General features: G+C 38.5%; 1 protein-coding gene across 6 annotated transcripts in view; it reads right to left on the minus strand.

Moving 5' to 3' along the window:
* SCAF8 (SR-related CTD associated factor 8) overlaps nt 1-16,679 on the minus strand; it is a 198,680-nt gene that overhangs the window by 160,936 nt on the left and 21,065 nt on the right. For all 6 annotated transcript variants that reach the window (XM_060167252.1, XM_060167250.1, XM_060167251.1 and 3 more), the window contains 2 exons: nt 4,920-5,003; nt 1,128-1,172 (listed from right to left, as the gene is read on the minus strand). In XM_060167252.1, coding sequence (XP_060023235.1) covers nt 1,128-1,172; nt 4,920-5,003 — 129 coding nt within the window. The remainder of the gene's footprint in view (nt 1-1,127; nt 1,173-4,919; nt 5,004-16,679) is intronic.

The following is a 16,679-nucleotide window of genomic DNA, read 5'->3' on the forward strand; positions in this document are numbered from 1 at the left end:
CCTTAATGCCATTTACCTCTGATCCTCAAACTGGTTCTGCTTACATCTAGGCATGAACAATGGGCAGAATACAAAACCTAAATTCAATTACAGATATCCTACAGTACAATATTACAAGTTATAAAAGTTATGTACTCCTCCCAAAAAAATGTGGCACCAATAGGGCACTGATCACAAAGGGGCAAAGAAATATAATCTAGTCACCTCGGGCCCTGGTTACAAAAAAAATTACTAAGTGTATGCCAAACAGCTGTTTTCCACTTCATCTCCCTCTGCTTACCCCGGAAAATGAAACTTCAGGTCTATATAATAAGATGTGGGATGTGTAATGCCCTAATGGATGAGACAAAATGAATCAGCAGAAGGAAAGTGGCTGGTATTTTTACTACATTTTACCACATCTTATCTAAAAGGAAGACTGCTCTCTAAGCATTCAGCTTCAAATAACAAGGGAGAATTTCTTCAAAGGCTATAAAAAATAATGAATCTATAATTTCATTAAAAATCAATCATATTGGAGGGCTTCCCTGGTGGCACAGTGATTAAGAGTCCGCCTGCCAATGCAGGGGACACGGGTTCAAGCCCTGGCCCAGGAAGATCCCATATGCCGCGAAGCAACGAAGCCCGTGCGCCACAACTACTGAGCCTGCGCTCTACAGCCCACAAACCACAATTACTGAGCCCGCGTGCCTAGAGCCCTGCTCTGCAACAAGAGAAGCTACCGCAACAAAAAGCCTGCTCACCGCAACGAAGAGTAGCCCCCGCTCGCCGCAACTAGAGAAAGCCCGTGCACAGCAACAAAGACCCAACGCAGCCAAAAAATAAATTAATTAATTAATTAATTTTTTAAAAAATCAATCATATTGAAACATTTTCTTCAAGGGACGGATGCTCACTACGGCAACGCAAATTAACAAAAACATCTATCTAAAAGCTTTTGTTTTTAGAATTATCCAAAAAGCACTTTCATTTTAACTCTTAATCAGATATTAAAACAAATGGAATCACTTCTGAACAGTCCATCAAAACAATTTAAACTTGGGTATTTGATTTAAAAGAGAAGAGTGCAGGCCATTAATCTATAGTTACAGAACATTTAGCGTATATATAGAAAATTATATACTTACTTTCTGAATGAATTTCTCAACACTCTGTACCACATGTTTATAAAACTAAAAGAAAAAAAAGAAATGTGGTTTTAAATGTTTGATTAGAACTTTCCTGCTAAACATACGGTTTAACATAGCTTCAAAGGTCTATCAAAGCAATGAATTTTAATCATGAATTTTGATTAAATTCATGATTAAACTAGCTATGATTAGTAAAGGGATTCTTCAAGTAGGTGTATGATCAGTATATCCAAAGTGTGTTACGTTAACACAGATACAAAAGAATTCTATTACAGTCTTTAAGAAAGCAAACTTTCACAAATAGTTAGGTTGACAGCAAAATACTGGTGGTAAGACACTGGTAGATGTACATTCTTCCTTCCTGGAAAAAAAGCAAAGCTCTCCTTTAGTATCGTTTTATTGGCTAAATTAGGTTAGTACTAGAAAAATCAAGTAACTGAAAATAAAGAGCATTAATAAATGTGTGCAAGGGAGATGTTTTCAACTTCATTATCTTCCTCTGCTTCTCCTGGAAAATGGAACTGCACGTATATATAATAAAACACAGAGATGTATAATGTTCTAAAGGATCAGCCAAAACGAATCAGCAGGAAGAGAAGTGAGCACACACATTAAAAATTAGAAATGGGCTTCTATCGATTATGTGAAAACTTAGATTTAAGTTTTATGAAACAACACTATGAATAAACGTGAAAAAAATTAGATGAAAATTACAGGTTAAACAAAAATTATCTGGAATTTGTACCTAATTTAATTTTAATAGCTCAATGGCAACTGCACAATCAGCATATTTCTGTTTAAAAAAAACTGTCCTGAATTGTACTTCTATTTATATTTCTGATCCCATGAATTATGCTCTTTAGGGACATCCCCTTAGACTGAAGAGACACAAGAACTTTCAACTGAACTGCAGCAAGAAATCCAACATTTATAAGTCAAAAACAAAGGAAAACTGGGACTTCCTTGGTGGTGCAGTGGTTAACACTCCACGCTCCCAATGCAGGGGGTCCAGGTTTGATGCCTGGTCAGGGAACTAGATCCCACGTGCATGCTGCAACTAAGAGTTCGCATGCCGCAACTAAGACCTGGCCCAACCAACCAACCAACTAACTAACTAACTAAATGTATATAAAAAGGCGTATTTTAAAAAAATGAAGGAAAATCTCATTATTCATATTCACCAAATCAAAATCTACAATAAAAGTTTCCTTACTACAAAGTAACAGTTTATGCTACAGTTTAAGTTACTCAAGCAAAAAAAAGCCAAACTACTTAAAAGTTATTAGGCACTTTATAAGTAACTAAACATTTAAAATCAATATATAAAATAGTAATTACACACTGAGTGGTTTTTATTAAATATTAATTTTTCTGGAAGACATCTCGGCAGTGCTTCTTGCTTCTAGTTACTTCATGTACTATATGTAATTCAGAGTAAAACAACTTACGGTTAATTCAAAGATACTCAACTCACATAGGCCTTCTTCCACAATAGGTTATCAGAAGTTTTGTTGACAGTGTGCAATGTTAACAAGCACCCAGAAAAATAATCATGTCTCTAAACATTGATAGAAAGCCAATGACTTACCTTAATATGAAACACAATATCATCTAAATCTGATTTAAAAGGCAGTTCAAATATCAACTTACATATGTATCAAATGCAGTTTAAATTAATACAGTACTGCAAAAAAGTTGGTCTGAACTCTTCAAAAATGTCAATGTAATGAAAAAGAAAACAAAAACAAAACAAAGCAAAAAGGCTGGGTGACAGGATAAATAAATGACAGGATCTCGACTGGATCCTGAAAATGCACAGGTGCAGGTGCTAAAGTTAATACTGAGACAACTGGTAAATGAAAGTGTAGATTATATATTAGATAATAATATTATATCAAAGTGAAATTTCTTGCATGTGATGTGTATTTGGTTACCTAGGAAATCTCTTTGCTTTAGGACATTCAAATTCAAGTATTTAGGGACTATGTGCTAGTCTGAATGAACACTGAAACGAACTCTCAAATGATTCAGCCAAAAAAACGTGAAAGTGTGTATGTACGTGCTTCTGTGTGTGTGTGTGTGTGTGTGTGTGTGTGTGTACACGCCCGCGCGTGTGTAGAAATAAACCAAATGTAGCAAGATATTAACACCTGGTGAATCTAAGAGGCTATGTGTTGCTCATTATATTATGCAACATGTTTGTGTTTTTTCAAAATTAAAAACATTAAGACAGTACCAATAAATCAAAATAGTACAGTATAACATGTTTAGACTAATTGAGAGAAGATCAAAATCTAGCTGATTTTATTCTGACTGTTGCAAATTACTTCTCTTAGACCCTTCCAACAAGTGAAAAATGGAAATAATGTTAATACCTATTCCTTAGAGTCTTCTAATTAAAAAGTATTCTGTTCAACAAAAGGTTATATTAAATGCATCAATTATTAATTTTCAGAATAAAAATAATAATATACACGTTCACATACTCTCAGGATCATGACCATAAAAATCAGATCACAATGAAGAAGGGTATAAAGCAAGCAGAAGAGACTAACGTTCTATATTGAGTCTATCAGATAAACTGAAAAATCACTTCTTTGAAGAATTCTCTATCTTAAGGCGTTTACTGGTCACTGTCCTTATCCCCTCTTTGATATTGCGCATATAAATACAGGGATTTGAACTATAATACTATCAGATATTAATTATAAGTTTGAAAACTAAGTTTGGGGCATTAGAACACTGCAAAATCAACTACCTAAATTTTCTCCTAGTAGTGATTCTCTGTAAAGAATTTGTTAAATCTAACAGATAAATGTTATTAGTCAAAGACAATTTATTCAGGGAATTCCCTGGCGGTCCAGTGGTTAGGACTCCGGCGCTTTCACTGCCGGGGCCTGGGTTTGATCCCTGATCAAGGAACTAAAATCCCGTAAGCAGCGAAGTGTGGCCAAAAACAAACAAAAAAACAAAAAAGACAATTTATTTAAATAATGGTGCTTCTGGTTATGAGCTAATGCTCAGAGCAGAAAAACGTATCACCAAATATCTATAGGTTAATACCTACTTAATTAAAAATAAGCACTCACTCATTCTCAGTTTTAACAACCCTACTAGAGCAGGGAGTCTTAGCTTTGGGGACAAGAACATTTTGGAGAGATGTCTATGGTCGAGCTTCATAACGTCCCTAAAACCAAGAAATTTTATGCAAAATTCTGTACATATGTGTATTTCTCTAGAGATGACCCAACCTTTTCCTGAGATTTTCAGAAGTATCCATAAATCAAAACCACCATTATCAGAACAATGGCTAAATACCTGTGGCCTCTTCCCACAGTTTAAATGTCCTATGTACAATGAAGCCCAATTATTTTCCATAATGGCCCATTTTTAAATCTATAATACAATCAATAAGAAAAAGAATACATTAATTTTTTTAAAGAAACCTTTTCTTAACTTGTATTTCAAGATTCTGTAAAGTCAGTGTAACAAATAACAATGTTAAACACGTTCTCCACAATGTGGCTACATCTAAAATCTTACCTAAGAAAAATAAGGGAAAATGATTGCTTCCAAGTTTATGGAACAATATTTATCAAGATATTAAGTGTTTATCTCTAGGTGAGAGAGTTTGCAGGTGACAGATTTTCATTTTTGCGTTTTTTCTCTTGAACATGTACTGACTCTGAAAAGAGGAAGACAACATATAATCTATAAAAATCATCCCTCCTGCAAAATATTAGTGTAGTATTTCCTTTGAAAAACACAAGAATAAAAGGTGTTACTCACCTTAATAGCTTTGATGGCTGCTTTAGTAATTTGGGTCATTTTCGCTTTAGAAATGGGTGGCTTGTAGTCATTCAGGGAATACAACTGATGAAAAAGAAGAACAAATTTTAAACACAGCAAAACTGGTCTCTAAGAAATTACATGAAATTACCAACCATTTCTATTTTTATATCCTCAGTGAAATTAAACTGCTGCTTTTCTTTTAAAAATCAAGTTCAACATTATTAGCCATCAAGCAAATACACATCAAAACCACAATGAGATTATCACTTTACACTTACTTGCTTATAATCAAAAAGACAAGCGTTAGCAAGGATGTAGAGAAACGAACCCTTATCCACATTACTAATGGGAATGTAAAATGGTGCAGCAGCTTTGGAAGACATTTCGGCAGTTTTTCAAAAAAAAAATAATATGTAATATGACCCAGCAATTCCACTCCCAGGTATATACCCAACAGAGGTGAAAATATACGTTCCCATAAAAACTTGTACACAAACGGTCACTGCAGCATTATTCATAAAAAATTCATTTAAAAAGTGGAAACCACCTAAATGTCCATCAACTGAGGAATGGATAAACAAAATTTCTTCTACCCATTCAGTGAAATATTAGCCATGAAAATGGAATGAAGTACTGATACATGCTACAACATGGATGAACCTTGAAAACATGCTCAGTTTAAAAAGCCATATTTAAAACATGTTACAGAATTGCATTTATATGAAATGTCCAGAAAAGGCAAATCTATTGGTGATTGTCTAGAGCTGGGGGAGCTGGGGAGAAATGAGGAGTGATAACTAATGAGTAAAGCATGTTTTTTAAGTGACAAAAATATTCTAAAATTGACTGTGGTGATGACTGCACAACCATACTAAACACCACTGAATTATACACTTTCAATTGGTTAATTGCGTGGTATGTGAATTACATCTCAATATAATTGTTTTTAGAAGTCAAGAGATCTAATATTTAGCAATAATCCCACCCCCCCGCCCCAAATGTTTGTTTTAAGATTTCTCATATACGCAAAGGATAATAATACTGCTTAGAGAGAAAACGGATGAAGACAAGGTGGGGGAATTAGGCAAAAGACAAATAACTAAGCTTAAATAAATACTGATGAAAACTGGTATTAAATGATGCTGGGAATTTAACTACAATGCTATAAGATATTAACTAGAAGCCTGGAAACTAAGCTTTGGCCCTCAGATCATCGCAAAAACAACCTGAACAGACTTGCAAAGCAACTCAAAACAACACTGGTTGGTTAACAACTAGGGAGTCCTCTAGAGCGGGGCTCCCCAACCCCCAGGGCGGGACAGCAGTGGTCCATGGCCTGTTATGAACCGGGCCGCACAGCAGGAGGCAAGCGGGGGGCGAGTGAGCGAAGCTCCATCTGCTGCTCCGCATCACTCCTGTTCCCGCCTGAACCATCCATCCCGGCCCCCCAACCCCGTCCATGGAAAAACTGTCTTCCACGAAAATGGTCCCTGGTGCCAAAAAGGTTGGGGACCGCTGCTCTATAGCCTTTGCTCCAGCAGCCCTTATAACCTATTCATCACTGAATTCTATTGATTTTTACCCAGTTTCCTCCATGTGTGCCTCTTCTTCCTCCAACCACTACCATGACCACAGTCCAAATTACCTTCATCTCGCACATTGTGATAGCATGTCTATCTTTTCAAAAACGAATCTGACCAGGTGACTGATACTCACCCACTTCCTCTACCACCTTAAAAGGTTCAATGACTTCCCACTCTTTGGAGGTACACAAAAATCTACACATACAAGGCCCTTGCCTGATCTAATTCCTGTCTACCTTTCCAGTCTCATCTCATACCATGCTCCTCTCCCCAGCTCTCTGCCCTAGGCACAACGGTCTTTTTTCAGTTCCCTGCCACAGAGCCTTTAAAAATGGGCTTGTTTCCTCTATTTGGAATAGAACTAGGACCTCCCTACTAGTTTATGCATACTCATTCATCTTAGTTAAAGCATCACCTAATGCGGAAAGCCTTCCCTACAACTCCCCAACCAGAGCAATACCACCTTTTTTTTTTTTTTTTTTTTTTTTTTGCGGTACGTGGGCCTCTCACTGTTGTGGCCTCTCCCGTTGCGGAGCACAGGCTCCGGGCGCGCAGGCTCAGCGGCCATGGCCCACGGGCCCAGCCGCTCCATGGCATGTGGGATCTTCCCGGACCGGGGCACGCACCCATGTCCCCTGCGTTGGCAGGCGGACTCTCAACCACTGCGCCACAAGGGAAGCCCCTATACCACCTTTTATACCCTCATTGTACTGTCACTCACCTTTGAAGCATTCATCACAGAATTTGACACTTACTTGCATGATTATTTAACTAATATTTGACTTTTAAAAGGACTGTCCCAAAGGGTGACAAAGACTGACATCCTTGAGACAAAGGATATAAGTTCCTTTAATGCAGTTTAAGCAATAAGACACTAACTGAACACCAAGAGCTGTCCAAACTGAAATCAACCTTGGGAGAAGTATAAACGTCTTTCCCTTTAAGTTTGCACAGAGGTGTCCACTTGTTGATGATACTGCCCAACCGGGGTTAGGATCCCATCAGATCATTTAAGAAGCTACCTCTGTCAAACTCACAGGGAATTTTAATATACTCATGGCCTCAATTCCTACCTGTCTGTTTTAGAAAATCTAACTGTATGCCAATCACCTCACTAGGTGCAAAACAACATCAACATGGTGTTTTCAGCAAGCTGTGTAAAGCAAAGGTCAATTTCCCAGAAGTTCTTAGCAGGCCCAAACTGCAGCCCATCTGAGATCCAGACCTGCCCTCTCCTACTAAAGAATAAGCTCTAAGAAGAGAAACTCTGCCTTTTATGCTTAGATTTTTTTCCCCCTTTGTCCAAACTGTATCCTCGGTGTCTGGCAGAGAATAAGAATTTGTTGAGAATAAGAATTTGTTAAGAATAAATTAAAATGAACAAGTACATATAAGACACAGCATTGTACAAGCTTTGCACAGAAAGACCTGGATTTTAATTCCAACTATGTTACCTTAATACAAAGTTGCTAAACCTCTGAACCTTAGTTTTCTCGTTTAGAAAACAGAAGCAATACTCATTTTACAGAAACATTGCATATAAAGCTTTTAGAACATACTTAAGTCACTCAACAGGGTTAGCCATTATTAAATTAAAATCCTTCTCTTTGGAGGCATTCTCCATTTAAATGAATAATATTAAAGTATGCATCAAACATTTATTCACTCAGGTACCCGAAGGTACATTCCATAGTAATTTATATGACTGGGGCAATGAAGAGGCACCAGGGTCTTCCTATAGTTGACAATACATTACTTCTTTCATTTTGTGTGGTAAAGCCCTAAAGTTTCAATCAAGCACTGGTCCATATTCTAGCAGATCAAAAACTTTGCTCTCTTTCTTCCTTCCTTTTTTTATTGGGCGGGGGGGAGGTTGGGAGAATGATGTAGGGAAAATATAGCTTAGACTTGTAAAACATTTCAACAGCATGAAAAGTCAGCTCTTATCAGAGACCCTCTTTATTTTTTTAAATTTATTTATTTACTTTTATTTATTTGGCTGTGTCAGGTCTTAGTTGCGGCACTCGGGGTCTTCGCTGCAGCATGCAGGATCTTTCGTTATGGCGTGCAGGCTCCAGATCGCGGGGGCTCAGCCGCTGCAGTGCACAGATTTAGCTGCCCCTCGGCATGTGGAATCTTAGTTCCCTGATCAGGGCTTGAACCCGTGTCCCCTGCATCGGAAGGTGGATTCTTATACACTGCACCACCAGGGATGTCTGAGAGACCCTCTTTTTAATACTGCAGAAACTTAAGGTATTACTTAGAAAAATACTAAGCAATTAAGTACTTTTCAAAGGCCCACTGAATACATGTGCTTCCAACTAACCATTTATTTAGATTCTCTAAAATCTCATTTCTTTATTAAATCTGACAGCCAGAAAAGAGGCATAGATCACTTCATCTAATTCTTCACAGAATGCCTTTACTAAAATTTAATGAAGTCCCAGTCCTGACGTGTCCTTCCTTTGGCTACTCAAGACTTACGGATTCAAAGGAAAGATACTAAACAACAGCCTGGGCTTTCAGTCTAACTCATTCATTCTTTTGTTTTTCAACTCCTTTCAGTTACATTGCAGAGTGCTCTTTCAATCAGTAACATTTAAATTTTCTATTCTATCACTTGTATGTACCACATGAAATGCACATTTTTAGATCTGAAAACAACTTCTTCAAATCAAATCAGTTTCTAATGACTTCAATCAAGGTTTGAGAAATCTTTAACCTAAACGGAGATTTCTCAGTGGCTGCTGGCTACTCCCCCAAAAAACTCATTTCTAATGAAGAGTTTTTAAGTTGTCCATTATTGATTAGGCCAGGGGTCAGCACAGTAAATATTTTAGGTTTTGGAGGCTACACACTTGCTATCGCACAACAGGCATATTTCATTTCACCGTGCTTTGCAACCCTGTGTCAGTGAAGGAGGCAGGGTGATAGACCTCTTGCACCAAACAGTCAAGTTGTGAATACAAAGGAAAAGGTCTTGAAGGAAATTAAAAGTGCTATTCCAGTGAATACGTGAATGATGAGCCAGCAAAGCAGCCTTACTGCTGATACGGAGAAAGTTTCAGTGGTCTGGATAGAAGATTAAACCAGACACCACATTCCCTTAAGCCAAAGCCAAATCCAGAGCCAGTCCCTAACTCTCTTCAATTCTCTGAAGGCCGAGAGAGGAGAGGAAGCTGCAGAAGAAAAGTGTGAAGCTAGCAGAGGTGATTCATGAGATTTAAGGAAAGATGCCATCTCCATAACATCAAAGTGCAAGGAGAAGCAGCAAGTGCTGATGGAGAAGCTGCAGCAAGTTATCCAGAAGATCTAGCTCAGACCATTAATGAAAGTGGCTAAACTAAACAACAGATTTTCAATGTAGACAAAATAACCTTATGCTGGAAGAAGATGCCATGTAGGACTTTCTAGCTAGAGAGGAGAAGTCAATGCCTGGTTTCAAAGTTTCAAAGGACAGGCTGACTCTCCTGTTAGGGGCTAATGCAGCTGGTGACTAGCTGAAGCCAATGCTCATTTACCATTGTGGAAATCCTACACGCCTTGAAGAATTATGCTCAATCTACTATGCCTGTGCTCTCTAAATGGAATAACAAAACCTGGAGGACAGCACATCTATTTACAAGATGGCATACTGAATATTTTAAGCTCACTGTTGAGACCTACTGCTCAGAAAAAAAAAAATTCCTTTCAAAATATTACTGCTCACTGACAATGCACCTGGTCACCCCAGAGCTCTGATGATGTACAATGAGATTAATGTTCTCATCTGCTAACACAACATCCATTCTGCAGCCCATGGATTGAGGTGTCATTTCAACTTTCAAGTCTTATTAAGAAATATATTTCGTAAGGTTATAGCTGCAATAGAGAGTGATTCTTCTCATGAATCTAGGCAAAGTAAATTGAAAACCTTCTGGAAAGGTTTCACCATTCTTGATGCCATTGAGAATATTCATGATTCATGGGAAAGGGTCAAAACATCAACGTTAACAGGAGTTTGGAAGCAGCTGATTCCAACCCTCATGGTTGACTTCGAGGGGTTCAAGACTTCACTGAGGAAGTAACTGCAGATGTGGTAGAAATAGCAAGAGAAGTAGAATTAGAAGTGGAGCCTGAAGATGTGACTGAATTGCTGCAATCTCATGATAAAATTTTAAAGAATGAGGAGTTGCTTCTTATGGATGAGCAAAGAAAGTGGTTTCTTGAGACAGAATTCTATCCTGGTGAATATGCTGTGAAGACTGCTGAAATGACCACAAAGGATACAGAATATTACATAAACGTGGTTGATTGGGCAGGATTTCGGAGGACTGACTCCAATTTGAAAGTTCTACTATGGAAAACTGCTTTAAAAAAGCACTGCATTCTACAGAAAAATTGTTTGTAAAAGGAAGAGTCAATCCATGCAGCAAAAACTTCACTGTTGTTTTAAGGAATTACCATGGCCATCCCAAGCCTCAGCACCACCACCCTGATCAGTCAGCAGCCATCAACAGTGAGGCAAGACCCTCCACCAGCAAAAAGATTACAAGTCGCCAAAGGCTGCGATGATGGTATTTTTTAGCAGTAAGTTTTAAAAACAAAGTATGTACATTTTTTAGACTGAATGCTACTGCACACTAGTATAGTGTAAACATAACTTTAATATGTACTGGGAAAGCAAAAATTCATGTGACTTGCTTTATTGCAAAATTTGCTTTATTGTGGTGGTCCGGAACCAAACCCGAAACATCTGAGGTCTGCCTGTACTCAGCACTACCCCTGGGTAAAGAAAGCAGCCACAAACAACTCACATGAATGGGCAGGGTGTGTTCCAACATAACCTTTTTACAAAACCAGGTCAACCCGATATTGGGCAATTTTATTTCTCAATCCTACAAACACTCCACTTTGTTTGTTTTTGGATAAACACGACACTCTCACGTCCTGCCAAGTGTATTGAGGCCTTTCCTCATCTATGCACTGAGTAAGGCTCATTACCCAAAATTTAACAAAATGTTGTACTTCATGCTCTTTATTTCGAGCAAACTCTCCACTTCAAAAATTTTAGTGCCTTTCCCAATTTGAGCAATATTAAATGAATTCTACCATGACCCTGGAAGAGTGCAACAAAAAAACATGTGACCTGACAAACCCAAGAGAACCATTAAATTGGGGTAAAATCTTGCTCATTTACAGATTAATCTTATGCCTTCAAGGTTGATTCTATGTCCAATATGAATTAACCTTAAGTGTGAACCTAAAATATTAATCAATCCAATTCATTTTTCTCTACAATGGTCCTTCAGGGCCTTGAGAGTACTAGAGTTAGGATCCTTCAAATCTCCTAAGAAATCAGACAATCACAAAAGTTCCTGGATCCAACACAATCTTGGTACTTTCAATTCAAGATAGCATGCTGACCACCTTTTCCTTTTCTTCTTCTTACTGGCAGGATAAAAAAGGAATAATTTTTTAAAGGTATTTAAAACTCACAATAAAAAGTAGAATGGGAATGGGAACAGAATAAGCAGACAATAAAATTTCCAGAAAATGGAAATGTCATAAAAGGACTGGTTAACTGATGAAACAAAGAGAAAACCGCAAGCCCCAAAACACACAGATACAGCCAAAGAGGGAAATAATTTGCCCTGCAAAAATCCAGTCTCACCATTCAAAATCAAGGTATTCAGGGCTTCCCTGGTGGCGCAGTGGTTGAGAGTCCACCTGCTGATGCAGGGGACGCGGGTTCGTGCCCTGGTCTGGGAAGATCCCACATGCCGCGGAGCGGCTGGGCCCGTGAGCCATGGCCGCTGAGCCTGCGCGTCCGGACCCTGTGCTCCGCAGTGGGAGAGGCCACAGCAGTGAGAGGCCCGCGTACCGCAAAAAAAAAAAAAAAAACAAAAAAACAAGGTATTCAGAGGGCAAGACCAGCACAAGTGAACTAATGCCTCACCTACCGTTGCAAAATGTCACTGTCTAAAATTGACCATTAAAGAAACACATATAAAATTATTGCTTAGTGATATGAAGGTTATCATCAGAAGTGTTATGAATTAAAACACTGTTCTTTTTGGAGATCCAGCACAGGGTGAGAAGAAAGAGCTTCCAATAAAATCTCTTTTGTACTTAAAAAGAAACTACATGCATACGTTATTCTGAAAAATGTAACAATTACATTTTAATACAATCTTGTTTTAACTCCACTTGCCAACCCTGGCCTTCTACAGTATCTCTCCCCCAAATTTCATATGTTGAAGTCCCAATGCCTAACGTGACTATGCAGTGACCACTGAACAATGCAAGAGTTAGGGGTGATGACCCTCCACATAGTCAAAAACCCACATATAACTTATAGCCAGCCCTCCATATCTATGGTTCTGTATCCGTGGATTCAACCAACCACGGGTTGTTTAGTACTGTAGCATTTACCACTGAAAAAATTCCACATATAAGTGAACCCTCACAGTTCAAACCCGTGCTGTTCAAGGGTCAACTGTATTTGAAAATAGGACCTTTATGGAGGTATTGTATTTAAGGTTAAATGAGGTCGTAAGAGTGAAGGCCTTATCCAATAAAATTACTGTCCTTCTAAGAAGAGACACCAGAGAACTAGCTCCCTCTCACAGCCATGTGAAGACACACATAAGAAGGCTACAAGGCAACTAGGACCTGAAGGTGGCTGCTAGGAACTCCGAAAGACACCCAGCCCATAGCCAGCAAATAAAATGGTGACATCAGTCCTACAATGGCAAGGAACTGTATTAAGCCAACAATCTGGATGAGCTGGGCAGAGGACCACACATTTCAAATGAGAGCACAGCCTGCCTGGCTGACGCCCTGACTTTGACCTAGTGAGCCCATCAGCAGAGGACCCAGCTAACCAGTGCCTGATCCTGACCCACAGAAACTGTGAAATAAGTACATGGTGCTTAAGCCGCAAGCTAAGTTTGTGGCAATGTGTTACACAGCAAAAGAAAATAAAGTAGAAGAAAGCTGTGAACGATTTATCTTAATTTTCTAACTTGACTGTATAGATTTTTTTACTTTTCATAAATATTTTTGCAAAAACCATTTTTATAATTCAAAGTATTCAACAGAAATTAAAATTTCAAAATAAAACAGTTCTCTATCTTTTCCTAACTTTAAAAATAGAAATTCAGTATTTTGCATATAGGAATAAAAAGTAAGTAAGAGGGCTTCCCTGGTGGTGCAGTGGTTAACAATCCACCTGCCAATGCAGGGGACACAGGTTTGAGCCCTGGTCCAGAAAGATCCCACATGCCGCAGAGCAACTAAGCCCGTGAGCCACAACTGCTGAGCCTGTGCTCTAGAGCCTGTGAGCCACAGCAGCTGAGCCCGCGTGCCACAACAAGAGAAGCCACTGCAATGAGAAGCCTGCGCACCGCAACAAAGAGTAGCCCTCGCTGGCCACAACTAGAGAAAGCCCTCGCACAACAACGAAAACCCAACACAGCCAAAAATAAAAATAAATAAATTTATATATATATAAAAAAAGTAAATAAGAGACTTGTTTCACTGATAGTCATTTTAAAGAGCATAATATTCACCAATTTTAATACCTGAGAACCAATACACCTCATTACAAATTTTACCTCAACAAGTCAAAAACTAGGTATGCTCCATATCCAAAACTTCTCACTCCCTAACATATGAGTTCTCCTTTCTTTACATAGCACAATCTTCCATATTATTTTTGGTTTGGAATACAATATAAACTATCTGATAATACAAGCATGTAACAAAGTGACGTATAAAATCAGACTCACAGGACATGACAAAATGTGACCAGAGAACATTAGCATTAGACTAACAGTAGTAGATCCAACATTAAGAAAAGCACATTCTAAAACAATAATGTGACCAATATCGACATGTTCCTAAGGTTTTTTAAAGTAAATTTCTTTGTAAAAAGTATTTGAAACAAAGCTCTTTATAAACTTAGGCTAACTTCTACTGAAGTAGCAATATTCTTGAGCAATCACAATGTTTAAAGAACAAAGGCTAAATAAAAGATACATCACAGATATTCTGTGAGGACCACCAGATCAGGCTTTTAACAAAGGCAGAACTCCCAATTTCACACTAAACATTGTGCCAGCATGGACACTGCAGAGCCAAGTTGCAAATGCATCTTTGGGGGAGGGGGGCACAAGTAACTGCAAACACCAAAGCACAAAACCTGAAATGTTACGTAATACCTAAAAACCAGTGAGAGAACATTAAAAAAAAATCTCCTTAAAAAAAAATCTTATAACTTTTTTCTGATTATAAAAATATTTTACTATGGAAAAACTGGAAATGCAAAAAAAGCATGAAGACAGCAGAAAATGCAAATCATCTATAATCCAAGAATTCATCACTCATTCCAGATATACTCAATTAGTACCAGGCACTATGGATCCAATAGAACAGGTAGACAGTCTCTGTTCTCATGAAACTAATGGGCTGCTTTTGGCGATGGACAACATTCTAATAAACAAATAGAAACACTTTGCAGAGTACAGTTAAGCACATAATGAAGGTAACAATGATACGGTGAAGAGTATGCAAAATTGTACATTTTTTTCAGAATCTCAAATCTAGAATCCCTTTTTTTGTTTTTTTAAAAGGATGGCAGCTTCTCTAATTTTTCTGTTTTTAATTTATTCATTTTATTTTTGGCTGTGTTGGGTCTTCGCTGCTGCCCATGGGATTTCGCTAGTTGAGGGCAAGCGGGGTCTACTGTCCTTGTGGTGCATGGGCTTCTCATTGCGGTGGCTTCTCCTGTTGCAGAGCACGGGCTCTAGGCGTGCGGGCTTCAGTAGTTGTGGCACGTGGGCTCAGTAGTTGTGGCTCCTGGGCTTAGTTACTGCACAGCATGTGGGATCTTCCCAGGCCAAGGCTCAAACCCGTGTCCCCTGCATTGGCAGGCAGATTCTTAACCACTGTGCCACCAGAGAAGCCCCAGAATCCCTTCTTTAAAAATGTAAGATATTATAAAAGGAAATGATGCCTATTTTTTTATTATAAATCTGAATTATGCAAACATCTGTCCAGTAAGATCAAATCTATATACCAAACTTTGGCGGGGGGTGGGTTAGAGATCCTCTAATTAAAAAAAAAAAGAAAATGAAAAACAAAAAGCGAGAATTTGATATGTAAAGGTGCTAACCAGATTATTATGACAAATACAAATGTTTATATCCTTCATAAATTATCTTTTGCTATTGGCTATAAGCAGTTTCACATAAATAATTAACCTTTTATATTATTAAGCAGAATATCCCATTTCTCAAGCATGGCAGACATCTAAGGTTAATATTACAGTTTTAAATACTATCAAAAAGGAAGCTATTTTAGAATCTAAGTTATAGCTTAAAACTGTGTTAGTAGCAAAGAAAAACTATCATCTCTCCCCCCCAAAATATTACCATTTAAAGAATTAAATTTAGGCCACAAGAACTTATTTTCATGGTCCTTTAATCCAACATCCAAATTTTTACAACCCTCCCAAGTCCCTGGAAAAGGGGGGTTAAAAACTACTCTTAAAAAAGGTACATAGGGCTTCCCTGGTGGCGCAGTGGTTGAGAGTCTGCCTGCCAATGCAGGGGACACAGGTTCGAGCCCTGGTCTGGGAGGATCCCACATGCCGCGGAGCAACTGGGCCTGTGAGCCACAACTACTGAGACTGCGCGTCTGGAGCCTGTGCTCCGCAACAAGAGGCCGCGATAGTGAGAGGCCCGCGCACCACGATGAAGAGTGGCCCCTGCTTGCCGCAACTAGAGAAAGCCCTCGCACAGAAACAAAGACCTAACAGCCAAAAATAAATAAATTAATAAACTCCTACCCCCAACATCTTCTAAAAAAAAAAAAAAAGGTACATAGAAGTTACAGTCAGCCAAGATGGAGTAAGCAACTGTAGCCTCTCTCTCTCTCACTGATTACAAGTAAACCCTACTGACTACATATAAAAAACAACTACCTGAGGATGCTGTAAAAGGGAACACCAAGCCACTGGAGTCAAACTTGAATAATGACCAGTTACAGCGGGGCGGGGAGCTGTGTGTGGATGTTAAGGTAAAAAATTTCGCAGTGTTTTGTGTTCCTCCGTTATTTCCAGACTTTTATCCCAGAGCCGGCATTATTAAATGGTGCAGCCAATACCAGAATTAAAAACACAATACTAGGG

The sequence above is a fragment of the Lagenorhynchus albirostris genome, chromosome 12 (assembly GCF_949774975.1).
Source record: "Lagenorhynchus albirostris chromosome 12, mLagAlb1.1, whole genome shotgun sequence".
In the NCBI taxonomy this organism is placed as follows: domain Eukaryota; kingdom Metazoa; phylum Chordata; class Mammalia; order Artiodactyla; family Delphinidae; genus Lagenorhynchus; species Lagenorhynchus albirostris.